The sequence below is a fragment of the Salmo salar genome, chromosome 01, assembly GCF_965601325.2.
Source record: "Salmo salar chromosome 01, fSalSal1, whole genome shotgun sequence".
NCBI classification, from domain to species: domain Eukaryota; kingdom Metazoa; phylum Chordata; class Actinopteri; order Salmoniformes; family Salmonidae; genus Salmo; species Salmo salar.
Window position 1 is genome coordinate 40320020 of NC_138291.1, and position 19981 is coordinate 40340000.

The 19981-nt window shown below is 45.9% G+C and overlaps 1 protein-coding gene across 1 annotated transcript in view; it reads left to right on the top strand.

Annotated features, from left to right (window-relative positions):
• The window catches only part of bcl11ba (BCL11 transcription factor B a), a 53431-nt gene that overhangs the window by 2945 nt on the left and 30505 nt on the right, over positions 1–19981 (top strand). Inside the window, 1 exon segment of the mRNA XM_045717702.2 lies at positions 13679–14204. Coding sequence (XP_045573658.2) covers positions 13694–14204 — 511 coding nt within the window. The 5' untranslated portion in view covers positions 13679–13693.

The following is a 19981-nucleotide window of genomic DNA, read 5'->3' on the forward strand; positions in this document are numbered from 1 at the left end:
TAAGGTTTTGTTTTGTGGGGTCGGTCCACTTTTCATCCTCTCTTTTTTGTCGTATGATTTGTTGACCTCTCCTCCGTTGCCTTGTTGTCCAGCTACTCTATATTCAGTCTTCAAGATATTCCAAATTCATTCAGCATGTGTTTCCCAAGACATCTCTCATTTCAAATAGTGTGTGTGCGTTTTTGCAGGCGATTACATGTCTATTACCAATTCATGTATTGTAAAGGTTCTAGGTTTTGACTTGTACAGCAGGTAGACATAGACTACTATATGCGGCATGTACAAGTGGATATTGACAGGCAGAAACAGCGCAGTTAGTAGCAGGAGCTCCAGCGTCGTTTGAAGCGCTGTCTGCACAGAGTCGTGGCAAGTTAGATTATAGCCGAGAAAAGGTTCATCAGGAAACGCTGACATTTTATGAAAAAATGATTACCCTATATCTATTTAATATCGTGCATCAACGTGGATGAAACACCTATTCATTCATTAATTATGATTTTTTTTTAATTGTATAATATGATAGTAGTAGCATTGTGTTACACATAAACATTTATAAACGTCTAGCTACCCTGCAAAATACCAACCAGACATATGAAGAAACAAAGATAGCCTGATCAAATTTTAAAGAGCACTTTTAGGCATATGAGTGTCCAAGTTCAAAAGCAATGAAATCCCTCTGTCATTTCTTCTTCTATGGGGTTCTGAAGTAGTCTCAGAGTCTAATCCATCCCTCTAACTGAGAACAGAGGCCCTCCATGGTGATGTCATCTGAGTCCAATGTGTTTTGTGTTGTTCGGGGTTAGGACTGTGTACTCTGCACATTCTCTCCCACACACCACTTACTTTTATGGCAAAATCGTTTGTGTGTGTGTGTGTGTGTGTGTGTGGGTGTGCGTGTCCCTGTAAGTCTCTCTGTGTGTGTGTATCTACTGTATACTAGTCTGGCTCCTGAGTCAGTCCTCTCGACTCCGGTTTGTCTATGATGGCTACTGCTCCAGTCAGTCTTCCATCATTTATCACAGATTTCTCCTCTAAGTAGTTATCCCATCCTGTCTTCATCCACTCCTGTTGTCATTGGCTTGCAAATTGATTCAAATAACAGCGATGATTTGTTTCGCTTGCAGAGGGGCAAGCACGGCCATCCTACTCCTACTAAACTCTGCAGGACACTAGACAGTAAAACGTTTCAAATTGGCCTGTGAGATACACACCTTGTATCGGCATGTGTCATATATATGAATGTACCTTGTTGATCTGGAACCGATAGATTTGAGAAGTTATCAGACTTAGAGCTGATTGCAAAGACGCGTGTGTGTCTTTGTGTGTGTGAGTGAGAGGTAGCTATGGTTACAGCAGAGGTAGAACAGGCCTGTTTTAGTGTTGTATCAGTATCCAAAAACAAATCTGCAATGTAGACTATAACTGTGGTAATTTAATAAATATGGTGACCACACTAATGTTGGGCGGAAACTGGTGACTGACTGACAATCGGAGTGTCAATCTACTTCTGAGACAACCCTTAGATTGGTATGAGGGTGCACACACACACACACACACACACACACACACACACACCCTAAGGACACTGCACAATCTCAACAGTGGATTCTCTGCATGCCCTTGTTTGTCTCTGTGTGGCTGTGTATGCAGAACACATTTTCATATAAACACTTTGGTAGAAACGTCGGGATTTCAGTGAGTTTTGAATGGTGCAGTAGAATAGTACAGTGCACCCCGTGACTAGGACGATTAGGGGAAGTCAGAATCTCTAGCAGGTCAAACCTGTCTGATAAGTGTGGTTGTTCAGACAGGGGAGGAGCTGGCTGCAACCTGTGGCATGGTACTTGTGCATTTCATAACGTCTGTGTCAGAGACGCAATGGTTTTCTGAACGTATGGTTGAATGCACACACAGACACACACACACAGTGCATGCATGCATATGCAAATTCACACACGAGAATTCCGAATATCACGTGCACGTAACGGCATCAGCAAACCTGCCATAATTCTTTCACGCGCTATTAGATAATATATCCGTTTGAAGCAGCCAATATTTCACATTCTTTTCATTTGGCTGTTGAGAACTTGTGTCGATAAAAAAAAGAAGTGATTCATCTATTCAACTAAATGAACTCTTCATTCTGTTGCAGTCACTAAAATGTCTTCCGCCGCAGATGCTTTACTTGAATTACTTAATTTCTTATATTATTGTGATATACGATGATGAAACCATGTTATGTCTTCTTTCTCCTCTCCTTTTTTACTTAAAGGGGAGGTTTTAAGAAGGCACTAAAAAAGTGTGTGCGTGTGTGTGTGTGTGTGTGTGTGTGTGTGCTTGAGTCTGCCTACTAATTAACACGTCGTCTATGGCATTCAGTCGTAGTTAAGTGAAGGTCTTCCTCTTGGATTAGCCCCGTGAGTGCCTTTGAGACAGCCGGCTTCTACAAAGGTTCAATTGCACTAGTTCATTCAGATTTGTTCTTCTTAGAGAAGGAAGGCAGGGACAACTGCAAACTTTGCAGTGTTGCACTTCAATGCTTTTACTGGCTCGACAGCAGCCCGGAGGTTGTGTATGCTGTATTATAACGCAACACAGTACGTTCTCTGTGAGTTTAACGACCGACCAATATGTGTGAAACATTTCCAAGTGCTGCATGGATATCTGTTTGAATATGTTCGTTTTGGAAAAATGTGGATTTAAGCATTTTTTCAAACATGGAAATTAGAACACTATCTTTGGTAAACTGCGCCTCAGCCGCAGTATGTTATATTCAACTGATATAGGCGACTGCAAATTATGTGTTTAGTCTGTATAGCTACACAGTCCAATATATATTATTTGTGCCTTATAATTATCCGATTTTTTCAAAATATTTACATTTAAATATTTTGTATTTTTTTAGATTAGTAAAAACAATTTAATCCTTCAACATTTAAGCTATATATTTCCATTAGATATACGGCAACCGAAAAAAAACAACACACGCGCACACACACACACACACACACACACACACACACACAGTGTGTCGGCCCAGTGTGCGAGAAATTGTGTAAATTACAGCCGAGACCACTTGAGATGCATGTTTCCCATTGGGTTGGGAGCGAGTGAGAACCAGAGGGGAACCCCACTGTGCTGGTCTTTGTTCCGTAGAGAACCCATAGACAGACAGACAGACAGACAGACAGACAGACAGACAGAGGAACGACCGGTGTTCATTAAGAGGTGTGTTAGAGGTTTTGCCGCCCAGTCTCTGTGTATCGGTGAACATTTTAACCTGCATTGAGCTCAATAGGTCTGCTTAGAATAAAAAAAATACATTCTCCCCTAAAATAATAACTGGACACACTTTTTTATTACTGCCATGGGCCATTTTGTTCAACCGTTTCAAAACCGGATGATGAAAATCCGTGTGATTGGGCCACAGTGTTTTTGGAAATAATTATAATGTGTCCCTAAATGACGAATTCCGACAAAGGCTTGAATACTATTATTTTATGTGTATCAATTCATAATATTCACAGAACTTAGAAGCAGAAAGAGCAAGGCAGGAATCCCTAGTTGTTGTTTAGGAATGTGTTTCTATTTACCTCTAAAGCCTGAAGTCACCGGCGTTGTTCTGCGTGTGCGTGTAAGAGAGAAACACAAAAAACATCTTTATGTGTATCAATTCATAATATTCACAGAACTTAGAAGTGGAAAGAGCAAGGCAGGAATCCCTAGTTGTTGTTTTGTGAATAATTGAGTATTCAGTAAAAGACAATAGCTTCAGAAAGCAGCATACCTAAACTTATTCTCCCAATTAGATGGCCATTGGTTCACTTGTCCAAAAGCCTTCTATGTCCTCAATAGGCTACTAATACTGTGCCATCCATGTCCTCAGTAGGCTACTAATACTGTACCATCCATGTCCTCAATAGGCTACTAATACTGTGCCATCCATGTCCTCAGTAGGCTACAAATACTGTACCATCCATGTCCTCAGTAGGCTACTAATACTGTACCATCCATGTCCTCAGTAGCCTACTAATACTGTACCAGCCATGTCCTCAATAGGCTACTAATACTGTACCATCCATGTCCTCAATAGGCTACTAATACTGTACCATCCATGTCCTCAGTAGGCTACTAATACTGTACCATCCATGTCCTCAGTAGCCTACTAATACTGTACCAGCCATGTCCTCAATAGGCTACTAATACTGTACCATCCATGTCCTCAATAGGCTACTAATACTGTACCATCCATGTCCTCAATAGGCTACTAATACTGTACCATCCATGTCCTCAGTAGGCTACTAATACTGTACCATCCATGTCCTCAATAGGCTACTAATACTGTACCATCCATGTCCTCAGTAGGCTACTAATACTGTACCATCCATGTCCTCAATAGGCTACTAATACTGTACCATCCATGTCCTCAGTAGGCTACTAATACTGTACCATCCATGTCCTCAGTAGACTACTAATACTGTACCATCCATGTCCTCAATAGGCTACTAATACTGTACCATCCATGTCCTCAGTAGGCTACTAATACTGTACCATCCATGTCCTCAGTAGGCTACTAATACTGTACCATCCATGTCCTCAATAGGCTACTAATACTGTACCATCCATGTCCTCAATAGGCTACTAATACTGTACCATCCATGTCCTCAGTAGGCTACTAATACTGTACCATCCATGTCCTCAGTAGGCTACTAATACTGTACCATCTATGTCCTCAGTAGGCTACTAATACTGTACCATCCATGTCCTCAGTAGGCTACTAATACTGTACCATCTATGTCCTCAGTAGGCTACTAATACTGTACCATCCATGTCCTCAGTAGGCTACTAATACTGTACCATCCATGTTCTCAGTAGGCTACTAATACTGTACCATCCATGTCCTCACTAGGCTACTAATACTGTACCATCCATGTCCTCAGTAGGCTACTAATACTGTACCATCTATGTCCTCAGTAGGCTACTAATACTGTACCATCCATGTTCTCAGTAGGCTACTAATACTGTACTATCCATGTCCCCACTTTTAATACCATCTGAGGAGCACCAACTCTCGCTCTCTCTCACTCTCTCTTTCTCCATCCTCACTATCTACCTCTTTCCATAACCTGCATGCCAGAGGCCTGGTTTGCTTACTTTAGGGATGTTGAACTGTCTGTCTGTCCTCACTGGATCTCTTAACACTGTCTGTCTTCACGTTGTTAGCTGTTTCAATACCTCCTAGTTCTCTATGGGGGATCAAGTCTCGCTCTTTGCCTCCCTCTCTCCGACTCTGTCTCTCTCCCTCTCCCGCTCTTTCTCTAGACGTGCTTCCTTCCACCTGCTAGGGGGAGCTCTTAGGCTGTGTGTGCGGGTGGTATGCAGCTCTCGTAGTATGAGCTGAGAGAGTAGAAAGCCATATTTCCTAAATGTGTGTGTTGTCGTGGGGGGATGGGGCTAGGTAGTAGGAGTTAGAGTGAGCTTTTTGACGACTCTCAGTGTGGATGTTTTAGATGATGTTGGTGTTCACACACCCCGTTTAGAGTCCGACTGTCAACACCTCTCTCTCTCTCTGGCAGCCAGCCCTGCAGCATCCGCAAACCTCCTCTCCTTCCTTCTCTCTCTTTCAAACAAGACCAATAATCAACATTCTATAAGATAATTCAAAAATAATGAGGTACATCTTTAACCCCATGTCCATTCCATTTAAGCTGCAGATTAAAGAGATAATTTACATAAATACACAATCTGATTATAAAAGTAGAACTTTGATTATTTTACTGAGCTATATTGTTTTTCTAAAGAACATGAAATGTAAGTTTTGTTTTCAGTTGATGCCACCATGTTTCCAATTCCAGAACGATTTGGTATAAACCTAGATGCATATAGTATGTACTGTAATGTAGATGGATGGTAAGATAATTGTGGTAGCTAGCTAGGTAGATGCTGTATGTATCTAGCAGAAAGCGTGTAATTATTCAGTAAATAAACCTCTCCTCTCTCAGACAAGGCGTTCTCGCCAGAGCAATTTAACAAAATGTCTGCCTGGTCCCTTTGATTAATACGCTCGCATATTCTCTCCTTGTTTCTCCTCTCTTCCTTCCTTCCTCCTCCTGCGTGTCCTGTGCCTTTGTCTCTCTCTTTCTCTCTCTCTCTCTCTCTCTCTCTCTCTCTCTCTCTCTCTGCCCCCCCCACACTCTCTCCTTCTCTCCGTGTTTTTGATGTTGGGTGAGGAGGCTATGCTTGTCTGTGTGAAGGTATGTGAGGGTAGAGGACAGAGGTTGCAACCCAAATGTAACCATATTCCCTATATAGTGCACTACTTTTGACCAGAGCACTGCACATTGCACTAAATAGGGAGCAGGGCGCCATTTGGGACACAACCTAGAGGGCTGTAGCGCTGGGTTCAGGCTGTAGTGTAGTGTTCCGGTTAGGCCTCAGCCGTGTCCGTGACTCCATGCAGAGTTTTCATAGGCTGATTTACGACACTCCCTGGGTCTCTATAGTGCTCTGACAGTGTGTGACGCTCTGCTCCGTCCACAGCTGGGCTGGATCCACTGGACAACATGTGTAAAGTTCCTGTCTCTTAGCTCTCACACTCTGTGTGTGTGTGTGTGTGTGTTGTGTGCCTATGTACCTTTCTGTGAGTTATCTGTCTTCTGCAGTCTGTACATGGCAGTGACTGCAGATACATGTGTGGACTGTATATTTGTGTGTTCAGTTTTCCTTCTCCAGCCTATGCCACAACGTCATGGATTTCAAGGTGTCAGTCCTGGGGTATACCGTATCCAATATATCATCATTATCTTTACGCCTACAAGTGGATACATGTTATAGAGTACAGGCCTCCTGCTTTCCTTCCTTCCTCTCTCTCTCTCTCTCTCTCTCTCTCTCTCTCTCTCTCTCTCTCTCTCTCTCTCTCTCTCTCTCTCTCTCTCTCTCTCTCTCTCTCTCTCTCTTTCTTTCTTAATTAACCCAGGCTTGGCTGGGTAGGAGCAGAGGAAAGCCTTACTACTACGGCAGCTCAAACTCTCTCTCATACACGCGTACAAACCTTGAAATCAAATCTTCATTACTTATGTGTATGTGTGCACATGTGTGTGTTCAAAGTCCACTGCTCGAATAATTCCAATTCAAAACGTAATGTTAACATCTCCGTTCACACACTCCTTACCGTGTGTGTGTGTTCTTGGCTGCAGCTGCGGCTGGACCAGCCAGGTCACCCGTGATGCAAGTCAGTATTCGAAGTCCATCTATGTTTGAGGACGTCAGGAGAGGATGTGGAAACTGTCCACTAGGGGCAAAAGTGAGCTCTGTTATCTTCAAGTAGGTTTGGGTTTTGCTAGGGTGTTGTTGACGGGGATGGCGGATGGGCGTAAAGCATATGCCTCTGTTCAAATCCAGCGATAGAAACCTTAACCCTTACCTTAAGTGTTCAGAGTTAATGCTTAATCTGAACCTGAAACACTTTGAAATTCTTCTGACGTGAGACTGTAGAGCTAGCTGGTCTGGACACGTACCTGTTTAAGCTAACCTTAAACCATGCGATGTTGGTTTTATGCTTTATGTGTATGTGTTACTGCATTTAGCATTTAAATATCAGGCCAAGTAGCATACCTGCTAGACTCATACCTGCTAGACTCATACCAGCTAGACTCATACCAGCTAGACTCATACCAGCTAGACTCATACCTGCTAGACTCATACCTGCTAGACTCATACCAGCTAGACTCATACCTGCTAGACTCATACCTGCTAGACTCATACCTGCTAGACTCATACCAGCTAGACTCATACCTGCTAGACTCATACCTGCTAGACTCATACCAGCTAGACTCATACCTGCTAGACTCATACCTGCTAGACTCATACCAGCTAGACTCATACCAGCTAGACTCATACCTGCTAGACTCATACCAGCTAGACTCATACCAGAAGCACTTAGTGTCACGCTCAGTGGTGACAAAAGCTTCAGCAAAAGTGTGCTCGTGTGTGTTTAAGAGGGAGAAATTGTGTATGTGTGTGTTTGTGGGAAAGAAAGTCGAGAGCGAGAGAGCGAGAGAGCGAGAGAGATATTTACTCTGTGAGATGTTTAATATATACCCTCTGGTTTGAAGCCCACTCAGATATGTACTGTGTGATTATGGTTGGTTAGAGAGAGTGGCTTTCTGGTTGTTAACTCTGTCAGGCAGTGTGTGTATCCAGACCTGGGTGTCCAGCGAAACAGCGTGTGAACCCAGGCCTGGGTGTCTGGTTGTGGACCTTGCCAAAGCCCTATAGGCCTGTTTGTTTGTGTTAAGTATGTGTATATTTACAGGAGAAGTGTGAATTTTTGTCTAAGTGTTTGTGTGTGTATCTAAGCCTAGCTTTGTCTGTGTCTGACAGGGCTCTTCCTCAGTTGTATTGAGGTTGGGTGAAAGTTGGTTAGGGTGACAATCCATTGGAGTATTATTAAACCCCTACAACTCATCCAGAATGCCGCAGCCCGTCTGGTGTTCAACCTTCCCAAGTTCTCTCACGTCACCCCGCTCCTCCGCTCTCTCCACTGGCTTCCAGTTGATGCTCGCATCCGCTACAAGACCATGGTGATTGCCTACGGAGCTGTGAAGGGAACGGCACCTCCATACCTTCAGGCTCTGATCAGGCCCTACACCCAAAACAAGGGCACTGCGTTCATCCACCTCTGGCCTGCTGGCCCCCCTACCTCTGAGGAAGCACAGTTCCCGCTCAGCCCAGTCAAAACTGTTCGCTGCTCTGGCACCCCAATGGTGGAACAAGCTCCCTCACGACGCCAGGACATCGGAGTCAATCACCACCTTCCGGAGACACCTGAAACCCCACCTCTTTAAGGAATACCTAGGATAGGAAAAAGTAATCCTTCTAACCCCCCCCCCCCCCCTAAAAAGATTTAGATGCACTATTGTAAAGTGGTTGTTCCACTGGATATCATAAGGTGAATGCACCAATTTGTAAGTCGCTCTGGATAAGAGCGTCTGCTAAATGACTTAAATGTAAATGTAAATGTAAATGAGTAGGGGAGGTATGTGAGTTAAGCGCTGTTTTCTTTGTGCATATGCCAGGCCGGTGTGCGTTCGGCACGTCTGTATTTGTGCGTGAATGTGTTTGTGTTTTACGTCTCTGTGAGAGAGAGTGTGTGTGTGTGTGTGTGTGTGTGGTGGCACTGACTGCAGTCTCAGCCGCAAACACGCAGCCTTGGTGAAAGCTGCCTGCCACGGCGTGGCGTTGCGCGGCATGGAGGAAAATAGTGAACAAACAGTAAACTGTCTTTTATAGTTTGATTAGGTATTCCTTCCTTCCTTCCTCTTCCTTCCTTCCTTCCTTCCTTCCTTCCTTCCTTCCTTCCTTCCTTCCTTCCTTCCTTCCTTCCTTCCTTCCTTCCTTCCTTCCTTCCTTCCTTCCTTCCTTCCTTCCTTCCTTCCTTCCTTCCTTCCTTCTCCCAGCAGCACATGTAACAGCACCACGATGAATGGTCTTAATTGGCACAGACCAGAACTTTCTATCTGGACAGAATTAGAGGAGCTTTCATGATTTAAATGGTGGCAGTAAAAAAACAATATGAAATCAGTCAGAAATGACGTGCGCTCTCTAATTAGCCACCTCTGACCGTCTGAAACAGCGAAGAGAAAAGCGAGACAGAGAGAAAGAAAAACGTTGAAAAGCATTTTAGAGTTTAAACGTTATCACATTTGTGTGTGAATAGGGGACTGTTATCTCCAGGGTTTTATTTGCAGTGTGGAGAATGTGAACAGTCTCGCTTTATTAAAAGTGTGTGTTTGTAGCGAGGAGCGAGGGCAAACGGAATGGAGGAGGTAAGCGGCGGAACGGTTTACCCCGAGATAATAACATGACATCCCTCTCCTCTCCCTGGTGATGACCATGGCAAAAGTTAGCGTGGAATATCGACACACTCCTCGGGCTGTATTATATCACCGAACTCTGCTGGAAAGAGAAATGGGCCTTTTTTCTGGGCCAGCGAGACAGACAATCTGATTGGCCAGATACCTGTCAGCAGCAATTTCACTCTCCTTTGGGAGAAACACTATGAACGGAGTTTCTCAGAAATGTAAAAAAAGATGAGCTGGCTGTTTGCTGGAAAGTGAAGGCTTCCGTCCATTTTAGCTTGTCGTTCATTCTTAGACGCTCAATTTGCTTTAAGTTTTTGTGCTTTACACCCGCTAATTGAAACCCCATTAGTAGGTTCTCTGACTCAGGCTACGTCCCAAAATGGCACCCTATTCCGTACAGTATATAGTGAACTACTTGTTACCAAGGTCCCCTCAGACTCAACCAGCCTTATTAGGTCAATTAGGACAAAGCGGAAGTTTCTTCCTTCCTGCCTTCACGTCTGTCATTTGCATAGAGACCCACACCCTAAGCCACATCTTGAGCAACAACCTACCAACCTCATCAAGACCTGCTAATTTTGTCTCTCGGAGACAAAAACCACAGAGAATATGTCAGCTAGAAAACAAACGGACATTTATATCAGTTTTTCTTTCCTTCTCAAAAACCCACTGACTTTAATACAGGTCAAATACATTGAGTCTTCAGTTTGCATTAGGCCAAATGGAATATATCTCAGTACATGCTCTATACTGCAGGTTTAAGTTATATTTATACCCGACTGTGGGCATATCACCTTCTCTCTCTCTCTCTCTCTCTCTCTCTCTCTCTCTCTCTCTCTCTCTCTCTCTCTCTCTCTATCGCGCTCTCTCTCTATCGCTCTCGGTCTCTCTTTCTCTCGCTCTCTGTCTCTGTCCCTCTCTCTCTCCTTCGCGTCCCCTAATCTGTAGGCCACGTCCAAATTAGCACCCTATTCCCCACACAGTGCACTACTTTTGACCAGAGCCCCATAGGCGTTGGTCAAAAGTAGTGCACTAGATAGGGAATAGGGTTCTAATTCCACGCACGCCTCCTGTCTCTGCGGAGCGTGCTGGATGAAGATGAGTAACATTTGACATTTCTGAGGCTCTAATGGAATTATAGGAAGTATTTGTTGAGGGATCAGAGAGAATGATGAGACGTAATGTAACCTAGGTGACAGCATGGTTATCGGGAGGGTGGTAGGGAAGGGGTGCCGTGGACAACAGCGTGCGTGCGTGCAGACGCCGTTATAGACTGTCCTAGAATCTCAGCACAGTTCACTGATCCAATCCCACACAATCTGACAGTGTTTGTTTGTTTGACTCATGCCAGTCTTCTAGAGTGCAGAGTAAAGCCTAGTCAGCCCAGGCTTAACACCGCTGACACTACCGATGTCCTTCTGTAGTCTATAGGAGCCAAACCCTTCAGGTAGCAATATTTAGACTGCTCTGAATACCTTTTCAGGGTAAATCAGAGAGCAACGTTAGCTAGGCCGTGATTCACAGGTCCTGATCAGAGTGTGTTGAGCTGTCTGCAGTCACTTCCTGATGTCACCACACCTCTCTACTCACAGCAGGAAATCGACCTCAGTTCCCACAATGCAATGCAAAGTGAGTGCCTGATAGCACTATTGTTTATAGCTGTGTGTGTGTGTTGGCTGATCTCTGTGGCTTGTTCATTTACACAGAAGAACCACTGCAGCCTAATTTGATGCACAGATGGCCTGCCTATGCCTGCAGGGCACCTCGGCTCTGTGTGTGTGTGTGTGTGTGGGGGGGGGGGGGGGGGGGGGGGATCATACAACACAATGGTTGCATGTCAACAGTAATGCTACGTGCATCTAGACATGATGCTGGAAAAGTGAAGCCGAAGCAAAATGCCCCTCATGTCTTCCACGACGGGGTCATCCGGCATCGATCAGGCAATGGCTATTTTACATCACAGGAAAGCAATAGAATACAAAATGAGTTGCTTTTCTTCTCCATATGTACTACAGGGACCATAAGTATGGCAGTTCATAATAATAATGTATGGTATTAAAAGTAGAAGTATTGAATACCGCTGAATAAAATCAAACACAGTATTTCCATTCAATGAATGTCCTGTATACACTTTTGACTGTGGTAATAATTGGGGATGGTGTTTTTAACCAGTTGTGGCTGTTTCTGTTCAAAAACACATGCTAAAGGTGTGAGCATATATCCAGAGGCCTTTGCTCAGTTCGACATTACAAATCTGTCTGCATTTATAATTTGGAGCTTATACAAATGGCAGAAGGATGCACAGCCTGCTGGTGATCCATCATCTACAATTAGTGAAGGAGGGAGAGAGTCCTGGGGGACATGTAAACAGGGCTACCTGAGCAGCGTGCCAGGGGCTCACGCTACCTATATCTTTTATCCTTGCTTTTAAAAAAATCGACCTCTTTTTAGCAGTTGCTCAAACCCCCCTCTTTCTCTATCCCTTCTTCTCCCTCTCTCTCTTTCTCTCTCTCTCTCTCTTTCTCTCTCTCTCTGTCTCTCTCTCAACCTGCCTTTACCTCTGTCCTCACCCCCAGCTTCTCTTCTGTGTACCACTTTATCTCTCTCCCTGAGACCTCTCTCTCTCTCCCTCTTCCTCTCTCTCTTTCTCTCCCTCCCTCTCTTTTACCCTGCGCCGCTGGTGTGTGTGTGAGGATAACATCTCAGCTATGATTGCTGTGGCGATAGCATCCCAGTTTATATACAGCCCCACGTATCTACGAACATGCTCTCTGCACACATGAGGTTGAACCTGAGCACCACAGTACAAGACAGCACAGTAGTACAGTACGGTAGAGAGACACTCTGCTCAGCGCAGCTCAAAGCCTGACGAACAACAGCACAGCGCTGGCTGCAGTTGGCATGTGTCTGAGAGACGCGCTAGCCAGCTAAGGTCAGCGGGGTGAAGAGAAACAGGCAAAGGAAGGAGGGAGAGATGAAGAGGCGCGGCGAGAAGTGGCAGTCGTAAAGGTTTTATTGTAAGAGTGGAAGGTGGCAACACCGAACGAGAGCCTCGGACTACAAAGAGGCGATTGTAGCCACTTGTTGAAAGGTGTAGGATGATATTTCAAAATGGAGGCAATGAGAGAGGAAGGGGGAGAGGGAGTAGAGGGCTGTTGTCTGTGGTTTGTGAGTCTCTGTTTATCTAGGTGACAGAATCAGCCAGCAGATCTGCTGGGCTTTTGTGGTTGTAGAAAATACCAGTCTCTCTCTCTTTCTCTTTCTCTCTCTTTCTTTCTCTCTTTCTTTCAGACAGAGTCCTATAACCCAGTGGTTCCCAGGGGTCAGCAGGGGAGCTCGGAAGTCCCCCGCCCCCCAAAAAATTATTATTATTTCTATTTTTTTAAAGGAACTCTGTCCGGCTTTAAACTTACTCTTGAAAGTTGTAATTAGGTGCCATTTCAAAATCAGTTCCTCTTGTCATGTTAGTCTTTGCATACCATACCATACCTTGTCAGAAATGTCCTGATCAACGCGCCCATGTCATCTACCGTTTCTTTTTTTTAAATTAGCTTTAGAACGTGCAACATTTCCTTTGCAGCCCATGACAACATGCGTAGAATTGCAGGAAATAAGCTATAAACCTGCAAAATTAGAGGGGTGTGAACAGTTTGTGTCATGTTCCCCAATGCTGGAAGGGGGGCCCCGAGTGAATACGTCTGGGAACCCCTGCTATAACCCAGAGCTGTGTTCTACACTTCAACAGAACAAATCACACTATTTATAATAACCCCCCCCCCCCCCTCTCTCTCTCTCTCACTTTCTCTCTCTCTCAGCGGCGGAGGCTGACCATGTGGATGGCGGACTTTCCGTGTCTGACTCCCTCACCCAACCTCACCCCACCCTCAACCTCACCCCCACCCTCAACCTCACCCTCACCCTCACCTTCAACCTCACCCCCACCCCCACCCCCTGTTGCCCCACCCGGCCCTGCTGGACCCCAGCCTATCCGACAGCCTGGCCATGGGGCTGGGGGACCACGACCTGCTCACCTGTGGCCAGTGTCAAATGAACTTCCCCCTGGGAGACATCCTGCTCTTCATCGAGCACAAGAAGAAGCAGTGTCAAGCCCTACTGCAAGGCCCTGGCTGCTACGACAAGATGGCCGCCGACCGCAGCAGCCCCCTCCCCCGCCCCACCAGCAGCAGCAGAACCAGGGTCGCCTCGGTCACAGCCAGCTGAGGAAAGTGGTGGAACCGGTGGAAATCGGAATCCAGGTGACACCGGAGGAGGAAGAGGACGAGAGGCTGATGGTGACGCCCACCAAAGGAATTTGCCCCAAGCAGGAGAGTGCCCTGGCAGGTAGGTCACACACACACACACACACACACACACACACACACACACATACACACACACACACACACACACACACACACACACACACACACACACACACACACACACACACACACACACACACACACACACACACACACACACACACACACACACACACACACACACACACACTATCTCTCCCTCTCATTTACCTCTGTAGCAGTCAGACAGGGGCTTCCTGTTGTGATTGTGATAGTGCTCAGCCCTTCATGAGAGAGAAATAGAAAGGGGAGAGAGTGAGCTGATTTCATTAGGGCAGACCGGGTGCCGTGCAGAACGAGGAGAGAGGACAGAGGAGAAACAGCACATTACCCACTCAAAGCCCTAAAACCCCCTCAAGGACTCAGCTAGTTGAAACAAATTGTGCAAAACGTGACAGAGACTCACCCCTACTCTCATGGAGAAATCCAGCCTAAGCCATCTGCTTAAAAGGTGAAAAGCTCATTAAGATTTATATAGGCAAAAAAAAAAAGGAAAAACCAAGCAGGATTAAAAGAGCTAGTTCCCGATTCAGTGGGGTAAAGACGCAGTTTACTTTAGACCAGCTGGAAGCATGGTGGGGGAGAGAGAGAGAGAGAGAGGGAGCTCCTCTCCTCCACAGTTATCTTTCACAACAGGCAAGTCAAGTCCTCCACAAAGAAACCCGGAGGGAAATGGGTCTCATAAAATAAAATAATATTCTGGGATGGACAACGCTACCAGGAGAAACCAACGCAGGGGAGAGGCTTATGACACCGCCTCACTTGATCTTCATCATTACAGCTTTTATTTCAATTTTTGTCTTTCCTCTGTTTCTTCTTTCTGCAATCGTTATTTGTGAAGTTAACCAGCGGCAGAAAAGACAATTTATTCTTCACAACCATCCCCACAATACCTCACGTCTCCTAATAATCAGGAAGTGGCTATTCATAATTTGTTGCTGTGCCTCTCTGGCTGTATATGACTCATTATGAGTGAATCTTGTCTTGGGTAAATATTTCAACCTTTCAGCTATTTGATTGTTTTGATCTCAGAGATCTAAGTTAGTGAACCCTGGGTCATTTAGATTCTCTTTGGGGCATTGTTAGTGACATCACTGATGTAGAGTCTTTTTGTTTGGTGTGGTAAGCCAACAGTATTTTATCCGGACAGCGTTATAACAAACGTTGTATAAGTGCCTTGTTGTATTTTGGTCTTTTCCCTACAGACTGAGCCCATTTAACTACCCCATGGGCCCCATCGACTAGGTGTAGAGCTCAGTTAATACACCTTTTACTGAAGCTACTCTACTCCTCAGCTCAAACTTTCTGTTCATAGGCCCCTCTGAGTTCAAGCATTTGCTCATGGAATTTTGGCCTTTCACTTGTGGTTTTGGCAAAGGCTTCACACAGCAATGTGTGTATGTGTGTGTGTGTTTCTCCTTATGCACAAACGCAAGAGAGATGAGAGAGAAATAGAGAGGGAGGGAGAGAACGAGTGTGTGTGTGTGTGTTTTTCTTCGTAGAGAGAGAGAATCTGGTGGTCTCCCAGTCATTTGAAAATAACGACAGAATTAAATGCAGAGCTTTTACCAGCATGGAGAGTCTGGGGCCGCGGCCAAAACAAAGATATTTTAGAGCCGACAGACGCTCAACACAGGAGTGGAGTAAGGCAGCGAACCAGGGCGTGCTTGACAGCTCTGGCAAGTGATCGGAGATTTTAAACGGGCCTCACTCGAGCCGCGTTGTCATCAGCCCGGAGATAATTGTGCCGAAAGAAGTTTTATCCTCAAAAGATAGACACGACCTCCGAGGATAATTCTGATGGTTGTTCCTCTTTTTTTTAAACTCGAATCGCCTTGACGTGTTAATATAATACAGTATCATATCTTGTATTGTTTTATTGTCGGCAACAAAATGAATGTGACAGATGGAGATAATTGGCGTAAAACAGCTGTTGTTGCTGTGAAAATAAGTGAGAATAGGGGAAAAAACACTTGATTCAGGGTGACAATGACTGTATGCTAAGGAAAGGATACTTCCATGTTCATTTCAAAATGATATCTTGTGATATTTTATCCTTTAGTGTGTGTGTGTGTGTGTGTGTGTGTGTGTGTGTGTGTGTGTGTGTGTGTGTGTGTGTGTGTGTGTGTGTGTGTGTGTGTGTGTGTGTGTGTGTGTGTGTGTGTGTGTGTGTGTGTGTGTGTGTGTGTGTGTGTGTGTGTGTGTGTGTGTGTGTGTGTGTGTAAGAACAATCTGGCCCTAATGGCCATGTACTCTTATAATCACCACCCAGCACAGCCAGAAGAAGACTGGCCACTACTCAGAGCCTGGTTTCCTCTCTAGGTTTCCTCCTAGGTTCTGGCCTTTCTAGGGAGTTTTTCCTAGCCACCGTGCTTCTACATCGGTATTGCTTTGCTGTTTGGGCTTTTAGGCTGGGTTTCTGTATAAGCACTTTGTGACATCTGCTGATGTAAAAATGGCTTTAGAAATACATTTGATTTGATTTAAGAGAGTGAGTGAGTGACAGAAGCAAATAAACGAAAACAGGCCCAGTGGAGAGTTGTTGAAAGAATCTTTTCCCTCCCTTTCACCTCTCTCTCTCTCTCTCTCTCTCTCTCTCTCTCTCTCTCTCGCTCTCTCGCTCGTCTCGCTGTCTCAGTCTCAGGTCCAGGTGGTTGAGTAGAGCTGCAGAGCTGCAGAGCCCTGTCTCACTGAGAGCAGGAAACTGTGTAGCTATAGAGAAACACACCTCTGTATGCACTCTGTCGGGGGGGGGGGGGGGGGGGGAGGAACTCTGTGTAAGTGTTTGTTTGGTCCCACAGGCTGTAAACGCCTGAGTCTTTTATTTATGTTATGTGCACATTTACCCAGCGAGCCACAAACTCACCTTTCCATACACAACACATATTGCTTAAGGTGTATTTCAGAAGGTAGCTAGAGAACAAAGGTCTTCTTTTCAAACTGGGCCTTAATTCCTTTGTGGATGGAAGGGGTCCCATCTGGTTTGCAGTGTTTTTGGGAGGGACTTGTTTTCTTTTGGTGGAGTGGGATGCTGAGTTGTGTCTAGACACACACACACACACACACTCACGAACGCAAGCACAGACGCACGCCCACACAGCACAGCACAAGTTTCCCACATGAAGACATCAGACGCCCTACTGCATGCCGCTTAATGGAGTCACATGGCACATGGCGGCAGATTTGGTATTTTCCTACCGCAGCAGCGGGATAAAGTTGGACACTAATTTGGACTGTGAACGCCGCCGAAAATGTTTGGCACACGCTGGTAGCCCTCTTTCTCTCCTCTTGGAGTTTTTACCGTCCTTAATTGTGTAGGTTGGTGTACAGAGGCAAGGAGAGCAACCCTTCCAACTATGTCACAAGTCCTCGGGTATTAAGGGATTTTTAAAGGTAACACGCTTTTTGAATTCGAGTAGAAATTGAAACCAGTCTCTGAGGGTTTTTAAAGAGATATTCTGGTTGGGTGTTTTTCTCTCTTCATGCAGACACGCACAGCTTCAGAAATGTCTCTCGCTGTGGCTTTGAGAGCGAAATCCACAACACCATTCGGGTGTCAAGCTCCCTCCATGTATTCCCCTCTCTCAGCCAAGGTTGTGCTGGGTGTATCAACCTTACCGCGTTTGTTTTCACAAATATTGGAATTTGTCAAATTGGGAGAGGTGGGAGGTAAGGAGGCACACGCATAGCGCATTGCCCTCAAAACAGCCTCAATTCATCAGGTCATGGACTCTACATGGTGTTGAAAGCGTTCCACAGGGATGCTGGCCCATGTTGACTCCAATGCTTCCCACAGTTGTGTCAAGTTGGCTGGATGTCCTTTGGGTGGTGGACCATTCTTGATACACCATCAACCCAGCAGCGTTGCAGTTCTCGACACACTCAAACCGGTGCGCCTGGCACCTACTACCAGACCCCGTTCAAACCCACTTCAGTACTTTATCTTGCCCATTCACCCATCTGAATGGCACACATACACAATCCATTTCTCAAGGTTTTACTAACAGGATTATTTAACATGTCTCTTTCCCTTCATCTAAACTGATTGAAGTGGATTTAACAAGTGACATCATTAGGGGATCATAGCTTTCAGCTGAATTCACCTGGTCAGTCTATGACATGGAAAGAACACACACACACACACACACACACACACACACACACACACACACACACACACACACACACACACACACCCGCACCCGCACCCACACACACACACACACACACACACACACACACACACACACACACACACACGCAGCGAGAGCTCAAGGGAAGGTAATACACACAGTAAGCCCGTCAAGCTCCTGTAAAAGGACCGAGGCTGAGGAGAGAGAGCGAGATGTCTGCGTAGCGACACACAATGGTTTCGCGGCGTGTTGGACAGAATGGGAGAACCTGTCCCATCACGTGCCTCTCGTCCTGATCGGTTGCCCATTGTCGCTCTCCTCTCGTGGGACGGAACGATGTAATGCCAGAACGCTTTTAATTCTTCATTGTAGCGTTCCCAGGAATTAGTCCAGCTCTTAGTGTTGGTTGGAATCCTCCAGACCTAACAAGCCTCGGCCCGGTCCTCTTCTCGCCAGCCTGGAGAAGCCCTGACAATACAATAGGGCCTCTGCCGTTTAGCCTTCTGAAATCACCACTTAACTAAAGCTAATTTCTCACTCTGTTAACCACTGGGAGGATTATAGGCCCTGCGCTGGAATAATGCATGTTTGGTGGTGTAGGGGATAGAGGGATGGAGGGTTGGAGGGATGGAGGAGAAGGTGTTAGGAGAGGATTTAAACCTCAATTACAAGAAACCGAGGGAGGCTGCTTGTTAGAAGAGTAGGTGGGGTTTCTGTCGTCTGTGACCGGTACGCTGTTGTGAGCGCGTGTGTTTGTGTGTGAGTGTGTGCGCGCACCGTTTTCTGCGTGTGTCAGCGGCCGAGGGCGGCACAGCCTGACGAATGTGTGTTGATCCCCTTGTTTAGGAGGGTTTAAGCCTGCCCAATTTCACATGCTAACGGTCGCAGCACACGCTACACACACGCCACACCGATGGCACAGCTAAGACTTTCAACACTTAGCAGCCCCATGCGGACGGTGGTATTGATATTTGTCCTCCTCAGTCGTTTCCTCTGTTTTCTCTCGCTCTTTCCCCCCTTTCTCCCCTTTCTCTCTCTCTCTCTCCTCCTCCTTCTCTCCTTTGTCTCTCTGAGAAGTCCCGGTATGTAGAGGAGGTGCTGCAGCTAGATCTGTGGGTATGGCAGGTCTATGATCAGGCCTCTGTAGCCATAATTGCTCTGGTCCGCGGGGAGGTACAGTAGAAGGGAGAAGAAGTCGTGCGACAGGCAGGCGATGGGTTTAGGGGCTACGTCTAGATCTTGGAGGCAGAGGAAGGGACTGCCATTGGGGCTGGGGATGGCCCTGATCTTTATAGGCCTCTGGGACTCTATTAACCCCTTCCCTTGGAGTCAGCAAAAGAGCTTTATATTGTTTACACTCCTGTGAGATCATTCACTCTCCCCTCTCCTCTCGCCCAGGCTGCCACCAGTGGGTAGTGTGGTTTAGCCAACACAGCAGTCCCCCTCCCACACGCACAACCTTTTTAACAGGATGGTGCCACTGCCCTTCAGTGGTTGCATTTCTCTATTTATTTTATGTGAGGGACATTCTGGGTGGCAGCGCTGTAAAAACGAGAGAGCGTGTGTGTCTCCTTTATACCGAGAACCAGACTCTGGCCGCAATTTCATCTCCTGTCCCCGGGGT